Raw genomic sequence first — 22935 nt, forward strand, 5'->3', positions numbered from 1 at the left:
AAAAATCGCGCAAAACTGCTTTCCGCATTTTGTGTAAGCAAACATAAAAACCCTGCAGGAAACGCCTACCTATGTTTCCGGAAGATTTCTCCCTTCTTCTTTTGAGAAAACGTTTTGGGTAGCAATTACCTTTCAGGCACCCGTGATTGTTTTATTATTTTTACGCCATATGTAGGTTACATTCCAGAAGTTGGTTCTTGGTTTTAATAGCTAACACAATACATCTGTTCCTGCGTTGGAGAGGTTTAACGTTTCCCCACTCACAGTTTCTCGCTATGACTTATGGAGAAGTATATTTTTCTTCTTTCTTTTTCTACATAAATTTAAATAAATGTCGTCCAAAATAGGCATGAGTCTGTTTTCTTAAAGTTGATTCTTTTAAAGATTCAGATGCTGTAACAAAAATAGATTTAGAAAGCATTTTTCATAGCTCTACCGCAAGATTATGTTTACCTGATCACGATAAATGCAAAAGCAGCACGTTTCTCTATCATTCCAATGTTTTTTTATAAAGCGAAAGTACTAATAATACAGTACTTAAGTTCCGTATGAAATTCGGAAACTATGGTAGACTTTCAAACTGTGCGAATTTAATAAATTTCTACCACTTCCGGTTTTAGCATAGGGATGCAGATGAAGACGATATATTTACTCGAGAAGCTGAACTGATTCCAACGAACAGCGTGTTGCTCTCGTATTACGTTTGATCAACGTTGTTGAAGCTAGAAATGGTTAATTTCTGCTACAGAAGAGATAGGACTTATTCTTAAGACGCTAAATCGATTTTTAGAATACCTCTTCTAACTATCTGTTACCGGCTTTCGCTCTGTGGCGATTGATGCTGAAACCGGAAATGGTTAATTTCTATCACTTCCAGTTTAAATAAAGGATTTATAGATTATTCTTGAGATGCTAAATGGAGATCAATATTGAAACCGGAAGTAGTAGAAAATTTCTATTAGTTCCGGTATTAGCAGCGAGATGTGAGTGAAGATAATAACATCACTAGAGATGCTGAATTGATTCCAAAGAGCAGCGTGTTGCTATTTACTACGGTACTATTTTTGCTCTACGTATTGTAATCAATGTTGAAACTGAAAATGAATTAATTTATACTACTCTTCTGCGTCTGGTTTGAATAGACTTAAGAGATGGAATCCATTTTTTAGAACACCGAATCGATCCAAAAATGACCGCTTCTTGATAGACCCCTTATCTCTTATCGTTTTTTGCTTTGATACCTGTTGACACACGGACGGACATAACCGTTCTCTGGCACTTTCGATACTTACGCATAACGAAGTTTGGAAGTGTAATAATTCTGTTCAATCAGAGGTGCCTGTCCCCTCCAAGATCTATAACACACCACCTTTGACGTGTATTCCCACAAAAGCAATATTTTAAAACTCCCTCTTCCATTGTGCAGTCTTGATTAAATACAATTGCATATATCGTTAAACTACGTTTGAACACGTGTCATCGAGACTTATTATGTAACGCTAGAACTTTCGGTAGGTATACGCTGACCGTTTTAAAATATATTTTAACTTTAAAAACAATCTATTGTGCTAAAATTTTGTACGTCGGAGTGAGGAGAGAAAAACACCTTTCGGCCTAGGGGTGACAAAACATTAAATCCCGTCCTGGGGAGGATCGTGGCTAAAAGTGAGACACTGAAATTTTAGGAGAGCAAACACTGGAACTTTCTATGTAACAATTAAACTTTCTTTTGTGTATAAAAACGTATAATTGGTACCAAAAGTCTGAAATTCTAATGAGGCATAATAATGACTCACTTTGAGTCAGAATCCTCCTTTGTGATGGATGAAATTCATTCGATCTTGATCTAACTTGGGAGATCCTGACAAGCTTAATATGATTATGGAATATTCGGTTCTGAAGCTATGAGCCATCAAAACTGGGGTTTGAATTTCGCGGGTCAAATTTTCGCACAAAACTTCTGTAATTGCTATTTATAAGAAAAATACATGGAACAAATGTCCGAAAAATAATTCTCTAATTGCTATTTACAAGAAAAATACATGGAACCAATTTCAGCACAAAACTTCTCCAATTGCTAATTACAAGAAAAATACATTAAACAAATTTCCTCATAAAAACTTCTTTAATTGCTATTTACAAGAAAAGTACATGAAACAAATTTTTGCATAAACTTCTTTAATTGCTATTTACAAGAAAATAGTACATGGAACAAACTCCTTATTAACTTATTAAACATTAATTGGAGGCGTAAGAAAGTGAATAATAAATAATAATATGGTGATTACCTATATTAAAAATGCAGTGTGTATTTATTTATAAAGATTTACTAAATTAAAATCAATGAAAGACGAACTTTTTCTGTAACAGGTTAAACGGTGCTACTTCAAAATTCATTTTACGGATTACTACAGTGGTCGAAGTGAGACGGTATGCGGTGGTATGCCATACCGCCTCTGGTTTTTCAGTAATGAGGACATACCGTCTCTGGTTTTTCAGCGATCAAGACAATATTTAAATAGCCGGTATGTTGAGTCAAAATCATAATAAAACATACCACCTCAGCTTTTTTCCCACTTCGAACACTGGATTACTATGTATGAAACACAGGATTTGTAAGTGAAAACTTCTCATAAGGCACAGGTGAAGTTCGTTGTAAATGATCTGCGCAATTGGAAATAGGTCAGATGATGCATCTTTCTTAAAGCTAGCTACTGTATATTGTTTGTGAAAATTAACTTTACCCTCCTTTATTTTTCCTGAATAACTTAGACACTGAAAAATTTCAGAAAAACAGAAAGTGAGCAGGTGGTATCAACATAATGTTATTAAATAAATTAATATATCAGTATCCAAACCTTTTCTTCTAGACCAGAAATTTGGGTAAAACAGTTTATGTCATCATAGTTGTTGGGCATCCAAATTTATGCACCATATTAGAAGTCTTGACTACAATTATTAGTTCATGTAATAGCGTTTTGTAAATACTATCTGGCTCAACAGTTATTAGTTCATAATAACGTTTTGTAGATACTATCTAACCCAACAGTTATTAGTTCATATAATAGCGTTTTGTAGGTACTATCTGGTTCAACGGTTATTAGTTCATAATAGCGTTTTGTAGGTACTATTTGGCTCAACATTTATTAGTTCATATAATAGCGTTTTGTAGATGCTAACTGGCTCAATAGTTATTAGTACATAATAGCGTTTTGTAGATACTACCTGGTTCAACAGTTATTAGTTCATATAATAGATAACATCTGGCTCACAGTTATTAGTTCATATAATAGGATTTTGTTCGTACTACCTGGCTTACTTCTTAAATGGTTAATGTTCTTCATTGCCTTTTAAGTTATTCATTAAAATTGAAAAATTGTAGACGAGCTTAGCTGAATGCCTTAAATGATTCATGTAGGAGCAATATGTCTTTTTGTTCACTGAAGTCAAAACAAAAAAAAAAAAACTATAATAAATGTATCAAATGATATACATCAGTATTTCAAATCGTTGTTCTAAGCACTTTTATTTCTGTTTGTAGTCACATTTCCATAAGAACAATTAACATAACATTAATGTTGTTTTTGTAAAACTTCCAATGAAGCAAAACGTTCTGACAACACTGATTTTGAACTTGGAAGATCCGCAAACGCAACCATTTGTGTAAGATTTGTGATGGTGTCAGTTGGAGGAACTATTTTTACATGTTATTTCCCCTTGAAAATCTCTTTTTAAATTTCTTAGGGTTCTTTTGGTGTTGCAATCCCTCTTCAAAGGTTACGTTGACGCATTACCCTTGTTACCAATCATGTGACGAAAGAAACGAAAACAAAAGAAGAAAAACGTTCCAAAATTTTATTCCGTCTCTTCCTTTTATTTCAAAGTCACTTTTTTACAACAATAAGATACAATTATTTGCTTTACTTTATTAATGAATTGTTATTTCATACTCTTTGTTTCATAGAGGACAATAACATTAGAATTCTTTTGTGCTTTTTTGTCTTCTGTCTTGCGAGACCCCAAGAACACAAAGTCGCTAACACGTCAGACCCTAAACCACGTGACAAGTCGGGTTAACACACTTAGTCGAGTCTAAAATAAACTCCTGTGCTCTATTGCCACGGAGCTCTCTACCATTACCACATGTGGTTTTCTTTAATTGTTGTGTCGCGAGTCACTTGTTACCAAATTGTCTAACAACTAACACAACCAACATTAAGACAAAATAACAGTCCTTGCGATACTTCTGTTGAATGTTTTGACAAGTGAATGATCATTTTATTAATGTTCATTAGTAATAAAACTTGTTAAAGATGATGACTCGTTGGTAGGAGGCGCATTCATGTTCATTTTCGTTGAATTTAGCCTGCACAGCCTTACCCACTGATCTAGTAGTGGCTAACGCATACGCTTTTGGTGCATGTGGGTCTGAATTCGATTCCCGGTGGGAAAACAAAAAAATAATTTCACCTTTATTCACTTTCACTAATCATATATTTCCTTTGACCTAAAAGGCATAACCGAGGGACGTACAGTGGGCTAAAATCCCAAAAAGATGGTCAAAATATGAAAACGTTGGTCAATTTGCATGATTTTATGAATATATAGATATTCCAGGTCGATGATAACGATTATGTCACAAATCAAAAATGTAGCTGTTGATAGAATTATGCGGAATCAAAAAGAAGAATCCAATGTGGTGGGGAAACATTTTTTAAAATTCTTTAAATAGGTTGAAAGCTAGTTTCATCACGTTTTTGAGGTCGCTGATAACGATTATGAGCTCAAAAATCAAAAATTCAACATGGCGAGCAAAATGTTTTAAAGCTTCCCCAAATAGGTTGAAAACTATTACCATCATAATATACGCCAGGTGGGTATTTTTTATCGCAAATTTTTGCGATAAAAACTCAGGTTTTCAATTATGTGCAAATTCTCATTGCTTATCATTAATTAACTTAAAACACAGTGTTGACAGGGGCCGCGTTTGTCAAAAAACATCAATTTTACAGACTTTCATTAAATAGCCTTTTTACATGGCAACACTGCATGAACTTTGTCATGTTTTTTCACCAATGGATAAATGTTGATGCATACTGCACATATATACACAGGAATTCACCCGCAGGAAATCCGTTTTCTGCAACTGAATGTTGTTTTTCTTCATTTTGTACATTTATTTTACACTTTCGGTACTTTCTTTCGTCACTACAAAAAAACGTTACAAATTCCAACATTGGTAATGATTTCAAAAATGACATAGAACAACACGTTTATATTTGTTTCAAGTCTCATGTCTTTATCTTTCTTGATTCAAAAGATATACGCAATCAAACTTGTAACTTTACGGACACACACACACACACACACACACACACACACACACTATATATATATATATATATATATATATATATATATATATATATATATATATATATATATATATATATATATATATATAATTTTTACTGGTAAATTGGAAGTATTTTAAATTTAAACCATGGAGTTGAAATTTCCTCTCCTGTACTAATGTAACATGTCATGTTCTGATGTTTTGTCATAATCCAAATGCGTAAAATGAAGAGAAGCACATTCGCATCCTTACGTATATGTATTAGTGGTGGGCACAAAAACCGGTTTTTCGGTTTTCGGTTTTTAGAAAAACCGGTTCGGTTTTCTCCAAAACCGATTCGGTTTTTCACCTGATCCGGTTTCGGTTTTCTTCAAAACCGATTCCGTTTTTCTTTTTCAAAATTTGTTCTATTTCTGACCAGAATGGTGTTTCATTGTTCTCCGGAAACTGAATCCATTTCCACAGAAATAGTCTTATGTGTTTTCGAAAAGTTTTCACCGAAACCAGTTTCGGTGAAAAACCGAACCGGTTTTGGAGAAAACCGAAATGTCGGTTTTTCGGGTTTCGGTTTTTATAGAAACCGGTTTTCGGTTTTTATAAAAACCAGTTTTGCCCATCCCTAATATGTATACTACGTACTACTAATAAAATAAGTCTGACGGAAGTTGAAGATGAGTTAAATCCAAGTAATGAAGGAAAAATCTGATAACTTAATTAAAATATTTATGAGGATAGATATAGTGGGAATTAAGAAGAAACTAATAACTATAATTTATACGTACAAAAAGATAAATGTATCAAGAATTTATGAATTTAGTATGACATAAGGGATATTTATACACATTAATAAATCTAACAGAAATTCAGGGTATACCTAATATATCTTTGGGAACAAGTGAAGATATACATTCAACGTGAATTAGGGTCCATCAAATAAAGATCACCAAATAAATGGAAAATTAAAGCCATTGAAAAATAGAGGATACCATTAAATGTGAAGATAAATCTAACTGAAAATAAAGGACACTTTGTGTTCGAGAATGAATCTAACGCAAAATTAGAAAGTATTAATTTTTAGAAAACTTGATAGTGCCTTTTGAATTGTGATTTTCTTTTCTGCGACCTAACTTGGGGTCCATCTGGTTTCCATGTTATCTAACAATTGCACAAGTGTATTTGCGGTTTGTTTGGGTATGCAGATGCCAACGAAAACAAACTGATTTCTTTTCCGCTTTTTTCAAATTCACAAAATAACAGAGCGTGGTAGAAAGATCTGTATTACCAAATCTGTGAGCGTGATATGTAACGGGAATTTCCCTAATGTACTAAGCTAGCATTGAAGATACACATTGAAGATAGAGAAATAATTACTATTATTAGAGCAAGGTTGAATAATCTCATTGAAATGAAATTAAATGAATAACATATGTCTTTTTAACAGACTTCAGAAAACGGAACTGTTTCTCAATTTCAACTCCTTTATGTATATGTTATATTGTTGGTATGTTCATGTATAAGTTCCATCAATGTGCACCGATTTTGATAATTCTATCATTTTGTATACCTTTCCGGTGATCTCATATAAATTTCTTTAAGATCTAGTGGTAAACTTTGGAGGTAGACTATGAAACACCTCAACAGATACTGGGTTGATTACAGCAAAGTTACATGCTGATAGGCAACCACGCATTTTTCAGTGCGGTTGTGGTTGCATAACAACACAGGGGTTGCACTGCAAAATTTCGGAACATTTATAATACATTATATAGTCTCTGTTGTTTGTAACATTTTGAACAAGTGGATTACGTGTGTGTAGTTGGCTAAGAGTTTTTTTTTAATGATGTTTTATACTTGTAGCTTTAAAGCGCAGATTTATTTTCTACATAAAGCTGAGTGTACGTTTGTTCGTTATACAAATGCACTGTGCTTCCGTTTGAAATGAACATAATACTTGACTCAGGCTAGCTTTTATAATGTCGCTCTCATTGCAATGCGTATCCTAATGAGTGGAGGGGTTCTAAATGTTTGCTAAAAATAGACAATCTCCTCAAATTAGGAAAAACCTAAATTTATGCAGATATCCGCACATATCTTCACACTATGCCTTTATTCCACTACGAATCAGGAGAGAGAACGGTCACGATTGTTAGTCAATTTAGTTACATTTTGTTTTAGTTTTAATCATTGTGAATAAGACACCTACCTTATAATATCGTATTATTCAGTTCTTTTGAAAATCTGGTTGGTGCTGTTCATCTGTTCACAGGAAATAAAGTTTTTGGCAGAAAACATATTGCATTTGTTGGCAAATGTTCTCCTATAATTCATACGACATGCTGTAAGAGGGGAGAAATTATGGACTGTATTGCCAATTGAATTATACACATGACATTTTGTTTAGTTTGATGCGCGGTTACGCGTAGGTCTCTTTTATAACTATCGTTGAAAGATGGAATTGTGGATTCTTGCATAACTTTGACTCGACCTTTGAGAAAATGATTTTTAGGATAAATATGAAGTTAGAAGTAGATGAAGCAGTGTTTATTTTCTGATTAAACTTCAACTTGAATGAAAAGAAAAGTCTATGAAGTAAACTGTTTTCATGTGTTTATAAGTATTCCCCATGTGCCTTTGAAACGTGTATCTCGTCGTTGTTGCTGCTGTTGTTGTCTATTCAGCACTGAGGTCAGAAAAAGACACAAAATATTTTCCACGAGGCACCAAAAGATCGACACACAAGCGCAGTCGCAAATATATATACACACACCTTGATATACATGTATGTCAAATGACCGTTATTTGTGTACGTTGCAAAACTGCATTAATTACAATAATATAGTATTTAATATATTAAATACTAGCTTTGTGAATCAGCAAATCCAACGTGTTTTGACATGTATTTCGAAGAACTGAACCCTTCTTTGAAAATTCAGGGGTACGCGATTGCTCTCTCTTTGCTACCCCCTATACGAGCGGCCTTAACCGAGTCTGTATGAGACATTAACCTACAGCTTAAGGCAGAATCCGAATCACCGTAATACATTCAAATTTAATTGCTTTCCTACAGAGAATTGACTTTCGTATTCAGAGAATCGACTTTCCTACAAGGAATTGACTTTCCTACAGAGAATCGATTTTCCTACAGTGCAACAAAGACACTCACGTTAGCGACTAGATCAGCGAGAATAGCTGAGTAGTCTCGTGTTCGGCTTCGAGGCCATAACGTTTTCGGTGTTGACCAGAGATGGCCATTTTGATACCGGTGCTCACTTTGGGTCGCGTGAGCGTAGACTGGCCAATCTAAATGAGGTTTACGCTCCCTAATCTGAATGAAGCGCATTTTGCACTCGCTAGGCTTACTACCCTCAATGAGACTCCCATTCGCTCATGCTTGCTAACCTCAATGGGGTTCCTACTTGCTTATGTTCGTCACCCTCAATCGGGTTCTCATTCACTCATTCTCACAACGTTCAATGTGGCTACTAATCACTCGTGCTGACAGTCTTCAATCGGGCTCCTCTTCGCTCATGCTTACCTTTTCAGTGGAGCTCCGGAATCGGAAATTTATTCTCTGGATTTCGGAAAAATTCCGGAATTCTGAAAAATTCTGGAATTTTTCTGAATTCCGGATTTTTCGAAGCCTAGAATTTTTCCGATTTTACTTTCCGGATTCCTGAAACTAAAACTTTCGAAATTGGCCATCCCTAGTATATACAATACATAAATGAATGAACTATATTTTTCCAGCAGAATAAAAAGATATCAATCATTATGATTGACATTGAACGACATATCTATTAGACCAATAAAAAAATAGATTTTCTCGAAAACGACACATGAGAATGTTATTGCCAAGCATGTAATTTTGTTCTGCTCGATATAACCTATTAAACAATATATGCCTCTTTTTATACAATATTGTTTGACCGAGCGAAGTAGCTCAAGTGGTAGAGCGTTGGCTTCGCATTCGGGAGGCCGCGGGTTCGAATCACGCTGCCGACCATCCTGACTGAGGTTTTCCAGGGTATCCCTCAGTCCTACCAGGTAAATACCGGGATGGTACCTACTAAACAGGCCCTAGCAGATACCTTCCCAAAAATCCTTTTCATTGTTATTGTTGTTGTTGGATAGCGTATCCAATGTAAAATGGTCTCTGCGCTGTATCTAGTGATTGTTAAATAAATAAATAACAAAAATCAAAGTTTTAGATTGGATCATAATTTTGGGCTATATCTCAGTAATCATACTGTGTACTGCCGTCTTGCTAGTCATCATCATGATCATTATCATCATGGATATTCTGTCATTATTGACGGGTCACTTGCAGTTGAGAAGCTTCCATTTTTCACTGTTTCCTGCTAATCTCTTCGTCTTCACGTACATTTTTATCTGTTTTGATACCGTCCATCAATTGTAATCTTCTTCGCTCCCTCCCTCTCTTTCCTGCTACTATACCCTCTAGCACGTTCCTCATGATACAGTTCCTCCTTGTTAGTCTCATAATGAAAATCTTTATGAGATTGTAGTTCAGTACCAGTGTCATTTTGATAGATAGCACCAATGGTGGTTATGATGCAGCACCAATGTTTAGATTTACAGAAATATGTTTTTATCCACTGTGTCGGAAACCACACATGAGGATTTAAGTTATCCGTACATTTGGTTTAGCTAAAGTAGATTATACAGGGTGGTCTGGAAATAGGCGTACCCCCATTTAGTTTCAACAATATAGTGTTAGTTATGATAGAATGTCTGTGTACAGTTACCTTGAAGTCTTATGAGTCTTAAGAGTCATAAACATCGCTATGATCACCATCCACGTCGTAACACAGCTGAATTCTGCGCCAATTTCTCGCAGATGTTTTGCGGAGATACTCCGGAGTCACGAGGGTGAAGTCGTGTTCCACATCTGCTCGTAATTCCTGCGTTGTGTGATATCGAGTGTTTCTTACTTGTTGCTTTATCAAACCCCAGAGAGCATTGTCTGTTGTCGTCAGATCGGGACTTCTTGGAGACCAGGCAAAGGGAGCTAGTGAAAATGTACAACCGAATTCAGGAAACGTCTGATTCAGGTAATTGTGCACGTGAATCGCGAAATGCGCTGGTTACGACATGGATGGTGATCATACCGATGTTTATGACTCTTAAGACTTCAAGGTAACTGTATACAGACATTCTATCATAACTAACACTATACTGTTGAAACTAAAGGGGGGTACGCTCACTTCCAAATCACCCTGTAGATTCGCATATATATATCTCATCTTTAGATATTTTTTTGTAATACGCTAATAAATTATTATTATTATTATTATTATTATTATTGAAATGATGGACAAAATAGTTTACGCTCGGAAACTGTATCGAATGGATATCATCAGCGAAAAATCAAAATCATGAGAACGTCCCATCGAAATGCGCCGTTATGGGTCAGAGTAGAACAAAGAAAACTTGAAGAGGTCGGCCACTTCAAATATCTGGGAAATATTTTGACGAAAGATGTGTACTGCGCCAAAGAGATCAGGTCAAGAAGTGCCACAACGAAAGAAACATTCAACAAGAAAAGGTCACTCTTAATTAGCAGGCTTCACATTGAACTAAGGAAGAAATTGGTCAGATGCTATATGTGGAGTATTGGACACTCGGTTCAGAGACTTGGACACTACGGCAGTTAGAGGAGAAATATTTAGAGAGCTTCGAAATGTGATGTTGGAGGAAGATGGAGAACATAAAAAAAAACAAAGAGAGTAACAAATGAAGATGTTTTAAAACGGATAGGAAAGAAGAGGACACCTTAGAAGATGGCTAATTGGATTGAACACATCCTGCGAAGAAATTATCTTCTTCATACCGCCATAGAAGGAAAGATGGAAGGAAAGCGAGGAACAGGAACAAGAAGAACACATCTGATTGATGCTTTGTAAATAGAGGAAAATATTGGGAGTTAAAAGAGAAAGCTGAAGATCGAGGAACGTGGAAGAAACATTTCTGGGCCCAAACCTAAAATATTAAAAAAAAAAAAAAAACTCATTCGTCCTAGAACCTGCCAAAAGGCAGAATACTTAATAATAATAATAATAATAATAATAATAATGTAGATTTTAAAAAAATAAATGTTGATTCGGAAAACTACTGTATCTTTCCGTTTCCTTCCTTGGGATCATACGTTAAAATTTTGTCATTTCCACTATTAATGTAAAGCTTCATCTCTCGAAGGGAATCTTCTGAAATTTCTATAACTTGAAGGTAGACTGTGAATATGTTAACTGAGTCTAATGGCTAATATCCAAAAGAAAATGGAGGGAGAGAAAAAAAAAGTACAAGCGGAAATGGCAAATATGCTTGAAGTAATTCCTTTAAAAGAAAGAAAAGAAAAGGAAAGTCAAGTGAAAAACAGGCGTTGCACTTTAGGCGAACGTACTCTTAGAAGATGCAGAACAAGTAACGATGAATGCAGTTGTTCCCTTTCACTTCCAATCAGATGCAACGTTACAAGATTTCCTCAGCCATAACGTGCATACAAACAACAAAAACGATTGGCAAACATTCAAAGCACATACACACACACACACATACATGTACTCTACACTGCAAGCAACTATGCTGTATAGACAGAAAGGTAGAGGAGTCCTTTTGGTGTAAGTGACTCCCAGAAATAGATGAGATTAAGGTTAGAGTGCAGATTTTAAATAAAGCGCTCAACGATTTAATTGAAATGTAAATGTGAGGTCTAACCTTTTGTGGGTGACCCGTAATTTACCTATCAAGATTAAAGTTCCATTGTACAAGGATAAAGAAGTATGGACAGTTAAAAGTAGATTATAATGCAAAGGAACTGGCATTTATAGTAAGCCTACAGCCTGTTCGATATCGGTTGTAAACTATCCACCCCAATAATTTTAAACAATCGGATTGCAAAATTGGACACCCACTCCCTGAGAACGTCGGGAGAAATGGGCAAAATTTCATGTTCGATACATGTTTTCTGTTGGCCCATGGTCCTTCACGTAACCCCATAAAAAGAAACGTAACGGAAAGAGTGAAATGAAATCTTGAAGTTTTACCGTTTAGTTTCACAGTTATGCCGACTAGGCCAAAGGAGACGATGATGATGAGAAATGAATGAAATGGTGGAATAAAGAAAGTGGGACGGAACAGGAGAACCCCGAGAAAACCCACGCACACCGTGTTTGTCTACCACAAAACACTCACTTGACGTGGACTGGAATCGAACCAAGGATACCTTGCACCAGAGGTGAACTCTCTACCCCTGAGCCACCGCGGCTCAGAAATTTAACGTAGTAAGGTCAGACGAATACGGGGCAGTGAAATCTACAGCCGTGCTACTTTGAATATCAAGTGTGATGACATTTTATCGAAAATGTTCGTGCAAAACTTCGAAAGTGGTAGTTGGGGGATATGAAGATATGCGGAGTTTGTATAAACAAATGATTTGTGAATGCATTCCCAAATAACTCTTGAATAACATGAATTAACTTGTTCTTAAGCACTCCTTGAAGTACTTTTGGGGTAACATATTTTCTCTGAAAAATACTGGTCCCACAATCCCACAGTCACAAGCAATCGCAACACGTGGATTTTGTAATCCCTATACCCACTAGTTCTATAGGTTCACAAAACTATTCAGCCAAAAATATCTCATCAGAAAATCAGAGTATTATTTGCATAAATTACAGTTATTGTCCGATATGTTCTTCTATTAGTGGCTGTTTTCACTATTCATTATAGAAAAACAAATGAAGATCTTCCTTCAAAATGTGATACACAGCACTCTCGCAGCCAGAGGGGGCTAGGGGGCCGGGCCCCCCTAAACTTTTCGTGGCCTCTCCAGACCTTAACACGAAATGCAAAAAAAAAAAAAAAAAAAAAAAAGACACACACACAAATTTAGCTATTTGTAAGATAATTTTTAATGGCTTGGGCCCCTAACATATTCATGGCCCGCCCAAACTTCTGGAGCTGGTTGCGGGCCTGCTACACAGTACTGTGTGCAGTCATTGAGATTTTTTTTTTGAAAAAATAAATACATAAACAACAAAAAATCACGAAAGTAATGCATAGACTTAAAACAGAAATACACGTATTTGTTAAGCTTGGAAAACTAAAATTTAACTTACTTTCTCTGTAACGCGCAATATTTTCAGCATTTGTTACAATATTTATTTATATTTTTACAGAAAAGAAAACGAAAAAGGTGAGAAATAATCAACTTGTATTTTAGCGTGAGAACGTAGCATTTCTTCGTATAATATAACAAAATTAGAATTTGCAATAAAAGTTCTTTGAAATATCTTATAATTTTGAAAAATATGTAAAGTTTAAAAGCTTACGAATATAATTATATTCCTTCTTAGTTTGTATTTTCAATTCCAAACCCCTTATTCCCTTTTGAATATATTGTTTATTTTTAATGGATGTTTTGTTACATAATAAGTCCCGATACGGTAACAATTAAAATACATACATCAAATAATTTAAAGGTAAATAAAGAAAGCGTTAGAAAAAGAGCGAAAGATTTTCATTGAAGTTTCCGTTTCTCGCCGCTAGGGTGCATAAATCCACGTGCAGAAGACCAGCACCAACCTGAAATAGCTCTCAAGTAGTGCACGCACCTATTTTGGGCAGGCGCGCAAGTTCATTCCTTCTGCCAACCTTATCCCCCTCTCCCTCCCTTTTCATCCCTCAACCGAAAAAATGCTTCTAACAAACACTCAACGTTCCTGACTTTTTGCCATTACCCTCCTGCTATAGGTCGGTCAGTGCTGTCTGTTATCGTTTGTGTGTATATACCTCAGCCTTTTTTTTCTACTTGACTGTTTCCACCGAAAAGTTGTTTTAGCTAACAAGCGGTTTAGTATCATTGCTTGTAATAAGGAAGTCTCCGCTTTTGCTGAGAAGCTGTTAAATTTATTTGCTTTTTATCATTTAACACAAAATCATCTATTTTTTATTTTCCTTAACCGTGAACAAACTTGAAGGCATGGTTTATAGAGTGAAGTCAGTTTCCCAAATAATTGTTATGGATTTTTTTTTATTTTGTACTAGCTGAAATGCCCGTTCTTCGCACGAGGAGAATAGATTTATAGAAAGTACTTGGATCTCTAATAGGATAACATTTTAATGAAAGTATGGCGCCCTTTAATCAAACTGGCATAGTAAGATCCCAGGTTGAGGTAGGTATTAACTATATACCAAACTTCATTTCAAACATGTCAACCGTTCTCTCGTGATGCGATCGTAAACAACAGATAACATTCATTTTAAGGATGGTATAAAGGGACAAGTTTTGCCGATATATGTCACCACAGTCTTCGTATCTCTCTCATGTATTTTTTACCTTCCACGAAAATTCACGATTTCTCTTACAGATTTCAACCTAGAGACCCCAATTTTTTAGAGAAGGAACTTCATAACCTATCGAAGGAAACAATCCGTGCCGATTTTTTATTTAGAAGTTTCTTCATTCTTGAAACAGTTATATTGTTAAAGGTTTGAATGTCCATTTCAACAATCAAGCCGTTTCAACAATGAAGAAAATGCCAAATAAAAAACCGGCACGGATTGTTTCCTTCGATAGGTTATGAAGTTCCTTCTCTAAAAATTTGGGGTCTCTAGGTTGAAATCTGTAAGAGAAATCGTGAAGTTTCGTGGAAGGTAAAAAATACATGAGAGAGATACGAAGACTGTTGTGACATCTATCGGCAAAACTTGTCCCTTTAAACCATGTGAAGAAAGAAATTATAGAAAATGGCTCCTTCCACCCCTTAAAACGAAAATTCCAAAAACTGTATTCCCTTATTTTAAATGAGAGTTTAGGCCTATATACAGAGTTCCCATCTTCTACCTTCATGAGTTCGTGAGATACTGTATTTTTACATAAATTTTGAGTCCCCTCTAGCCCCTTAAGGGGTCACTGTAGCTTAGTGGTAGAGCTCTTACCTCTGGTGCATGGGATCCCAGGTTCGATCCCCAGTCAAGTAAGTTTGTGGCAGACAACATCGTATCCGTGAGTTTTCTCGGTGTACTCGCGTTTCCTCCCACTTTCTCATTCCACCAATTCTTTAATTATCATTCACTTGCCTTAATCATCTGTTCTCCTTTGGCCTAAAGAGCATAATCGTGGGACGTTAAACTGAAAAAGATTTCATTTCATTTTCTACCCCCCCCCCCCTTCCCCAATCAAAGCAACATGATAAAAACTTAACTCAGACTAAGTACCATGTTTCAAAGTTCATTTCAAACCGTTCGACCGTTTCCCAGTTATGCGATCACACACAACCGGTAACATCGCTTTCAATGTTTAGAAAATGCTCTCCTTCCTCCTTAAAACGGGAATTCTAATAATAATAATAATAATAATAATAAACGCTGGGACACGGATCCACTTATTTTTAATAAGAAGCTTATATATCAAATTTTACCTTACTACTTGAGAGAATCATAAGAATCTCAATTTTCCGCATACATTTTTATCCCCTCTCTTCTCTCATAGGATACGCATTTTAACCCAAATAACAAACCCAGTTCAAGGTACGTGTAGCTGATAACTATACCCAAAAATTCATTTCGAACAGTTTAGCCGTTTTCCTCCGATGCGAACACAAACAAGATCTTGTTATTTTTTATATATTTATTACTCGTACATCTATCTGTATATGGACGTTGAGGGGTATAAGGATTACCATTTCATATATGTATAAAAGAAACTTCTTTATTATAAGCCCCAGTACCTAAGGAAATATGAAGCCGATCTCTAATTCCAGAGAAATTAATATGGGATTTCATTATCACTATAATAATAATAATAACAATACGGTATATGATTAATAATAATAATAATAATAATAATAATAATAATAATAATAATAATAATAATAATAATAATAATAATAATTAATAATAATTCACTAGTGAGAGAATAATCATCAGTGGTTTTCAAGGAGTTAAAAAATGAACGACCGTAAATTGAACTAAAATCTCTGGCGGCTTACTATGTTGGTATGTTAACCATTACTGTTCCCAGTCTGTTCCAAATTATCCTCACAGTTTTCCACTCTTCAGGTTGGTACACAACCACTAGCACTGGCCTGGTACTTCGAACCGGTTTGGATCTCCGTCCAGTCAATCATTTTTTCATTCTTTGAATTTCATTAAGTTGGGATCACCAGATTAATTTGTATTACAGTGAAACCTCTCAATAACGGACACCAATGGGACATGAATTTTTGTCCGTTATTGAGAGGTGTCCGTTACAGAAAGGTTACAGTAATTTAATTTCTCGCAACGGTAATTGTATGGAGTAATATACAGTAGATATATTATGTATGAGCGTAAATACGTAAAATTCAATATGAAAATACTCTATTTAGTACGTATTTGAATTACTGGAAGGGATGAAGGAGAAATTAATTTATGTTAAATAGTATTATTGCTGGGTGATGTGTTAATATATGAAAAGGCAAGCTATTGGGAGTGGTGTTGACTCAGCCCCAATCGCAAAGAATATCCTCTTAGAGAAAGTTGCTTTACTAAGAATGTAAGAGAGGAAACATTGTTCGTTGAAAATGTTATTGTAAAACAAACAACGTTTGTTTTGTTATCTATGAAATCGTCGGAAGGATGCAAGTTCCAGAGGAAAAAGGACTAAATTTGTTAGGGAAGGGAAGATCTTTCGTATAGAATTCTTGGCCATACGACTGACCCTGCATGAGTGTTATAGCTTATTGAAGGTTTTCTAGAATTTCCCCCAGAAAGCAATTTATTGAGGGCAGAATAAAAGAATTTGAAGTTCGGCTTGAAGGTGTTCTGTTTGATGGTTCACCGGCCTAGACTCATGATAGATACTCTTGTGGGGAAAATACTTTTGTATCCTGTAATATATCGCAGAATCGAGAAAAATTCATGTCCGTTATGAAGAGGTTATTGAAACGTTTGGGGGGGGGGGGAAGGACTGTCCGCGTCCGTATCTGAGAGTGTCCGTAAAAGTGAGGGTTTTGTTCCATAAGAGAACATATATTTTTGCCGGGACAAAAAAATCTGTCCGTATTATAGAGGTGTCCGTTAAGGGAGGTTTCACTGTATCTATTTATCTATCTACCATATATATAGATAGTGTTATTTTCTCCATTAATCATGATATAGAATAATCACAAATTTTACCTCTTCGAACACAAGTTCTATCTATGCTACTCATTTGCTCCTCCCCGAACATAGTTAAAAAAAAAAAAAAAAAAGAAACTCGTCCAATAAATAATGTATACATATAAATGATACGTTATAAAGTAATATGACAGGATTATTATTACGTGAAAATATTCTGTATTATTACTATAAACTTACATACCACTATTAGTCTGTATAATATATTGTATATATTCTACCTAGGAAAAAACTGTAAATGTCTTGTGTGTTGATGTACACGTATAGCACTTACCACCGAAAAGTAAGTTTACAGGAATGTATATAAAGTAAGACTAACGACTATGCTCTATTGAGAAAAATGCGTAATATCCTTCCAGATTCAATTAACTTCTTGTTTGTTCCAAGAATCAGTCACTCAACCGTTATCGGGTTTTAGGAAACATATCAACAAGTAAGGATATTTTGAAGGAAAAAAAAGGAAATCGAACGCTTGCGCAAGGTCAAGTAAATTGAAGCAGAATGTATGTTTATCTGAAGCATGCTATTATCAATTATATCAGCTTGCACGAATTATGCTTATTTTTTATTTTATTTTTTATGTTTAAGAACCGACTGCCAAGAATTTGTCATTTTTTTCGTGCCTAAATCCTTCATTAGTAGTGGCAACTGTCCAGTCAGTGCAGTCGGCGACACAATAAATATAAAGCCTGGCTCTTCTTCGAGACAGCTTGGGTCCTATCCAGAGGCAGATTTCTTATATTTAACTAATAGTTAATCTAAATTTTTTGAGCCCATGTAATCCACATTGATCTTGCAATTAACTGATAGCTAGTCTAAATTTTTGGGTGGGAAGTACAATAACTCAACGGTAAATCGCTTACCTTTAATGTGTAGGGCTCGTGGTTCAAACCCCGGCCAAGTTAGTTTGTGGTGGACAAGATAGTGTCCGTGGATTTTCTCGGGGTACTCTCGCTTCCTCTTCAATTTTCATTCCACCAATCCTTCGAGCATCATTCACTTGCTTTTGTCATCCGTCTCTTTTAACCTTAAAGGCATAATCATGGAACGTTAACTTGAAATATTTAATTTCATTTCATTTTCTACATTTTTCGAGTTCAAGTGATTAACATTGATCTTTAGATATGTCTAAAAAAACATACGGTAGTTCAGTGTTAATGTATCACTGTAAAATTTTATTACAAAGATGTTGGCCTTCCGAATACCGTACTGTTAGTTTAGCGGAGAGTACTTCTTCTTACGTTAAAACTAATCTTATACAACTTATCAATATTACATTTGAAGTGAAGTTGGACGATTTTTTCCCCTTCTGGATTCTTTAAATATTGTTCTAGCCTGGTGAATGTTGCTTCAAATAATATGTCCTCTTTTCCAAGTATTCTACAAGAATTCGACAAGAAAGAGCTCCCTCGTACTCACGTTGGTGCGAGAGACCCATGTTCGATTTCTGGTAGGACTTACGTGGTTCGAAACTCACGTTAACCTGTAGGCCTACGTCTCATATACCCTCGGTGCTGACAAGGGACGATAAGCTTCAAACCAAACAAATCCACATTAAAATTTAGCCTTCAGCGGCAGTTGTAAAGACGTCATATAAACTTGAATTAAAATTTAAAAATAAAGAAGGATGAGAATGAGCCGGGAATTTAGGTCTCCGTTTTACAACTAGTACATTAAGAAAATGGTGTTTTAGTTCAAAGTGAAAGGAACTATTTTTTTGCCAATGTGACTTCCCTCACGAGCCGTCTCCGATTGTATTACAACTCCTTCTGTCTTTGAATAACCTAGTGTCTGTTAATGAACATCTGTAACGTTTGAACTCGATTATATATATAATATAAAATTTGAATACTCTTTTACCATTCTTGCCTGACTTTTATACTTTTATTCATTGAATTTTCATTGTACTCGCATCGAAAGGAATATGATGATAAAAAAAAATCGGTTAATTCCTCCCATTGTCTTATATAATCAGATTTTTTTTTTTGCCTTGTACAACTGTTTACATTAAAGAACGCTTAAGTGGCTTTTGAAGCATGATTTTTTAAAATATATATTTTCTACATATATGTTAATGACCTGAAATATTTTAATATTGAAAGATAACAAGTGGAATTGAAATTCCAGGACTTCAAGAAGGATAGATTATGTACAGTTAGCAACAAAAGTTATTTCCGTTTGATGAAATTAGTTTCATACGGTAAATAACTTCAGAATGGAAGGGCAATTTGAGTATAGTTTTCAATAAATTAAAAACAATGTAACTTTCTGTACGTTCCAGCTATACCGCCATTATTCCCAATATACATTTTATCAAACGGAAAGAACTTTTGTCGCTGACTGTACATCATGTAGTGTCTATTTAAGAGTTAATTGTTTTTGTTAATTTAAGATTTAATTGTTTTTAAGTTGTTCATCAAACTCTAAACTAAATGATTAAATGCTATTTTCTTTGATTCGTTGCAGGTTTCCGTAGCAGACGGGTGCGACCAGTTAGAGAACATTCACGACGAACGTGAACTACGTCAGTTAGTGAGTAAAAAAAAATATTTATTTTTATTTATGAATCCCAGTTTTCGGATCAAACTTTTAAACTAGAAAATCTTGCAAATTGCTAAATCCAATAAACCTAAATTTTACAAAAAAGGAAGACCGTCCTATGGTAATAAAATTGATGGCACCAATAATAAACACAGTCATGTAGTCTGTGGTTAACAATAGATCTCTGTTTGTTTAATTATACCATGGCCGTAACATTTGCTTTCGTTGCAAAAGTAAATTCAACAAATCCGATTAGTGTATTCCAGGGTATGACGGGAATTTGTATAAAGTATATAGTGAGTAGTTCCTAGAGTAACACTTTCAACATACAAACATGTAAACAAAAGAATTTATATAGGCTATATAGGAAATTATGAGGAAATTAGTAGTACTCATGTGTATGCACATTTTTATTTAAAAAACGCGAAGTTTAAGAAATTTCATATGATACACGACGAAATGCTATAAATTCAAATGTAAACTTCGTTTACGCGCTGCTTATCGCTATAATGATGGAACCTTAACTTTTAAAATTTATTCCAAATCATTCCGTTGAACAAACTTCTGCTGTAAATTGAATCTGGAATGCCATGCACAGAAAGCGTGATTGTTAGCCACTCAGGAGCCCGAAAGCTATCTGAAAAATGAATGTTCGAACTGCTAACAGGACGTTATTTTTATAATAGAAATTTCCATGTATAGTATCAGAAATTATTAAGGTTCTAGTATTGAAAAACAAAATGTGTATTTTGGAAATGCTATTCAGAATAGAATGCTGAAAATAATATAAAAAATGTTACAGATAGACTTGTAAAAGAGATTTTTATTTTTGTTGATGTGAATGATTAATTAACAAAGACCTTATTTTATGTATTTCAATTTCATCTTAATATTGAATTCAAAGTTTTCTAAGGTTATATCATGAGTTTCAAGTATAAGAACAACGATATTAGTCTCGGCACTATGCAATATTCTAAGTAGGGACAAAATCAGTAAAAGTTCTATACTTAACAGAGAATTTCCAATATGGCATTTCAAGAGTCTAATGTTTCTAAGATAAATGTGAGTGATCTCAGAGTTGTGGCTTTGCATACTTACGAAGGTTTTTCAAATGATTCAACAAAAGATAATTTTATAAGTAGTTCGAAAACTAGTTTCTTTCACATAAGTTGAAAAAAGAAGGCTGGCATAAGGAGTTTGTTGAGATAGCTTTCTTTTTTCTGTTTTCATAAGTAACTAGTTCAATTGCTTATATGGTCGTTTATAGTTAGCATTACATTCATCTTAACTTTTTTTTTAATTATTTGATTTTGTGAGTGTGTGTTTATCCTTATTATCATTCTTCCGTAGAGGAAGTTCACAACACATTCAGAAGCTTCTAACGCAGAGAGGGAGATGACTACAATAGAAATCAAAGTAGATATAATTAAACTTTAGGGGAAAGCCAAAGGCATAATTAGCGGGGAAGGAATTGGACTTCAGTCGATCAACCATAGCAGAAATTGCAAAGGATAGAGTAAGAATAACAAACGTGTGAAAGAAACTACTAAAAACATCAATTACTAAGATGTCTGATAAAGAACACAACTTTTGAAATGCCCGCCGTTTCTGTTCTAATAAGCTGGCAACACTGAACGTTACACGATTTTCATCTGTTGTCTTTGTGGTTAGTAGTCACGGTGTACCGAATACCGCATGATCGTCATCTGTTTTCTGTACGGGTAGGAATGGAACGCTTTACGACTGAACAGCGTGTTGTCATTATGAAAAATTATTACAATGTGATGAATGTTGTGCACAGACTGTTAGTTAACTCAATGGAATATTTGGTCAACGTACTGCACCGAATAAGTTGGATGTGGTGACGTTCACTAAACATTTTACGCGTAGACCAAACGCTCTATTCTAGATTCTGGCTCATTTCTAGTTTTTTCCCTTCGTTAGTTAATGCATTTTATAGAATTAATGCGATTTTGTTGAGAAATAATTTTAATCTTTAAGGTTATCCAATATATATTAATTTTGTATATTAATTTGTTCTCCTAAAACTCATAAAAATACGATTTAGATGTAGAAACGTACCATCGATTAAGTAGGTTAACTTCTAATCGTCATTGTATAATTTATAGAATTGCATCAATTATGATATAATAATGACAAAATGCTGCATTTTGCTGAATTCTGGGAACAGCAATTTAATAAATTTATTACTATTATCATTATTATTATTATCGTATATGCAGTGTTCATCGGAGATCTGAGTTATATGCCAAACAGTCTAAAGATGTTCTCAGATTAGTATTCTGTCTATATCCGTTAATTGCTGCAAAATACTGATATCATTTAATCCTTTTCAAATTAGACGAGAGTATAAATGGAATACAAATAACAATGAAGCACAACAATTATGAAGTGTTGAAACATTACAAAATGACTACCACTTTAGCGTGTTACTTGTGCGTTATTTTAACGCCAAGGATATCGCCTTCCGAGCATATCAGAAATGACTCGTTACTGGTTGTGTGTATTTACATTGGTTTTCATTTTTCTGCATGAGCAAAGCTTTACGCAGTATATTTGGCATTAATAACAAGTGACGAACAACGTTCAATGTTTCCTGTAATCGGTCACAATAATAGTTTTATAAACCTGTGAATTATCTGACAACAGTTACATGAATAGCAGTACTGCCATCTGTTTTCCTTATATGTTATTCTTATGTCTTAACATGTAAGAACAGAAGATGGCAGAACGGCTACTTATGTAACTGTTGTCACACAATTCAAAAGTTTATAAAACAATTATTGTTACCGAATACAGAAAACCTAGAATGTTATTTGTTGTTTGGTATAAATGCC

At 34.7% G+C, this 22935-nt stretch overlaps 1 protein-coding gene across 5 annotated transcripts in view; it reads left to right on the forward strand.

Moving 5' to 3' along the window:
- Window positions 1-22935, forward strand: part of LOC145694679 (uncharacterized) — a 368626-nt gene that overhangs the window by 304775 nt on the left and 40916 nt on the right. For all 5 annotated transcript variants that reach the window (XM_081771180.1, XM_081771178.1, XM_081771179.1 and 2 more), the window contains one exon: window positions 20003-20068. In XM_081771180.1, the coding sequence (XP_081627306.1) occupies window positions 20003-20068 (66 nt within the window). The remainder of the gene's footprint in view (window positions 1-20002; window positions 20069-22935) is intronic.

Source organism: Thermobia domestica, chromosome 9 (assembly GCF_964235325.1).
Source record: "Thermobia domestica chromosome 9, izTheDome1.hap1.1, whole genome shotgun sequence".
NCBI lineage: Eukaryota > Metazoa > Arthropoda > Insecta > Zygentoma > Lepismatidae > Thermobia > Thermobia domestica.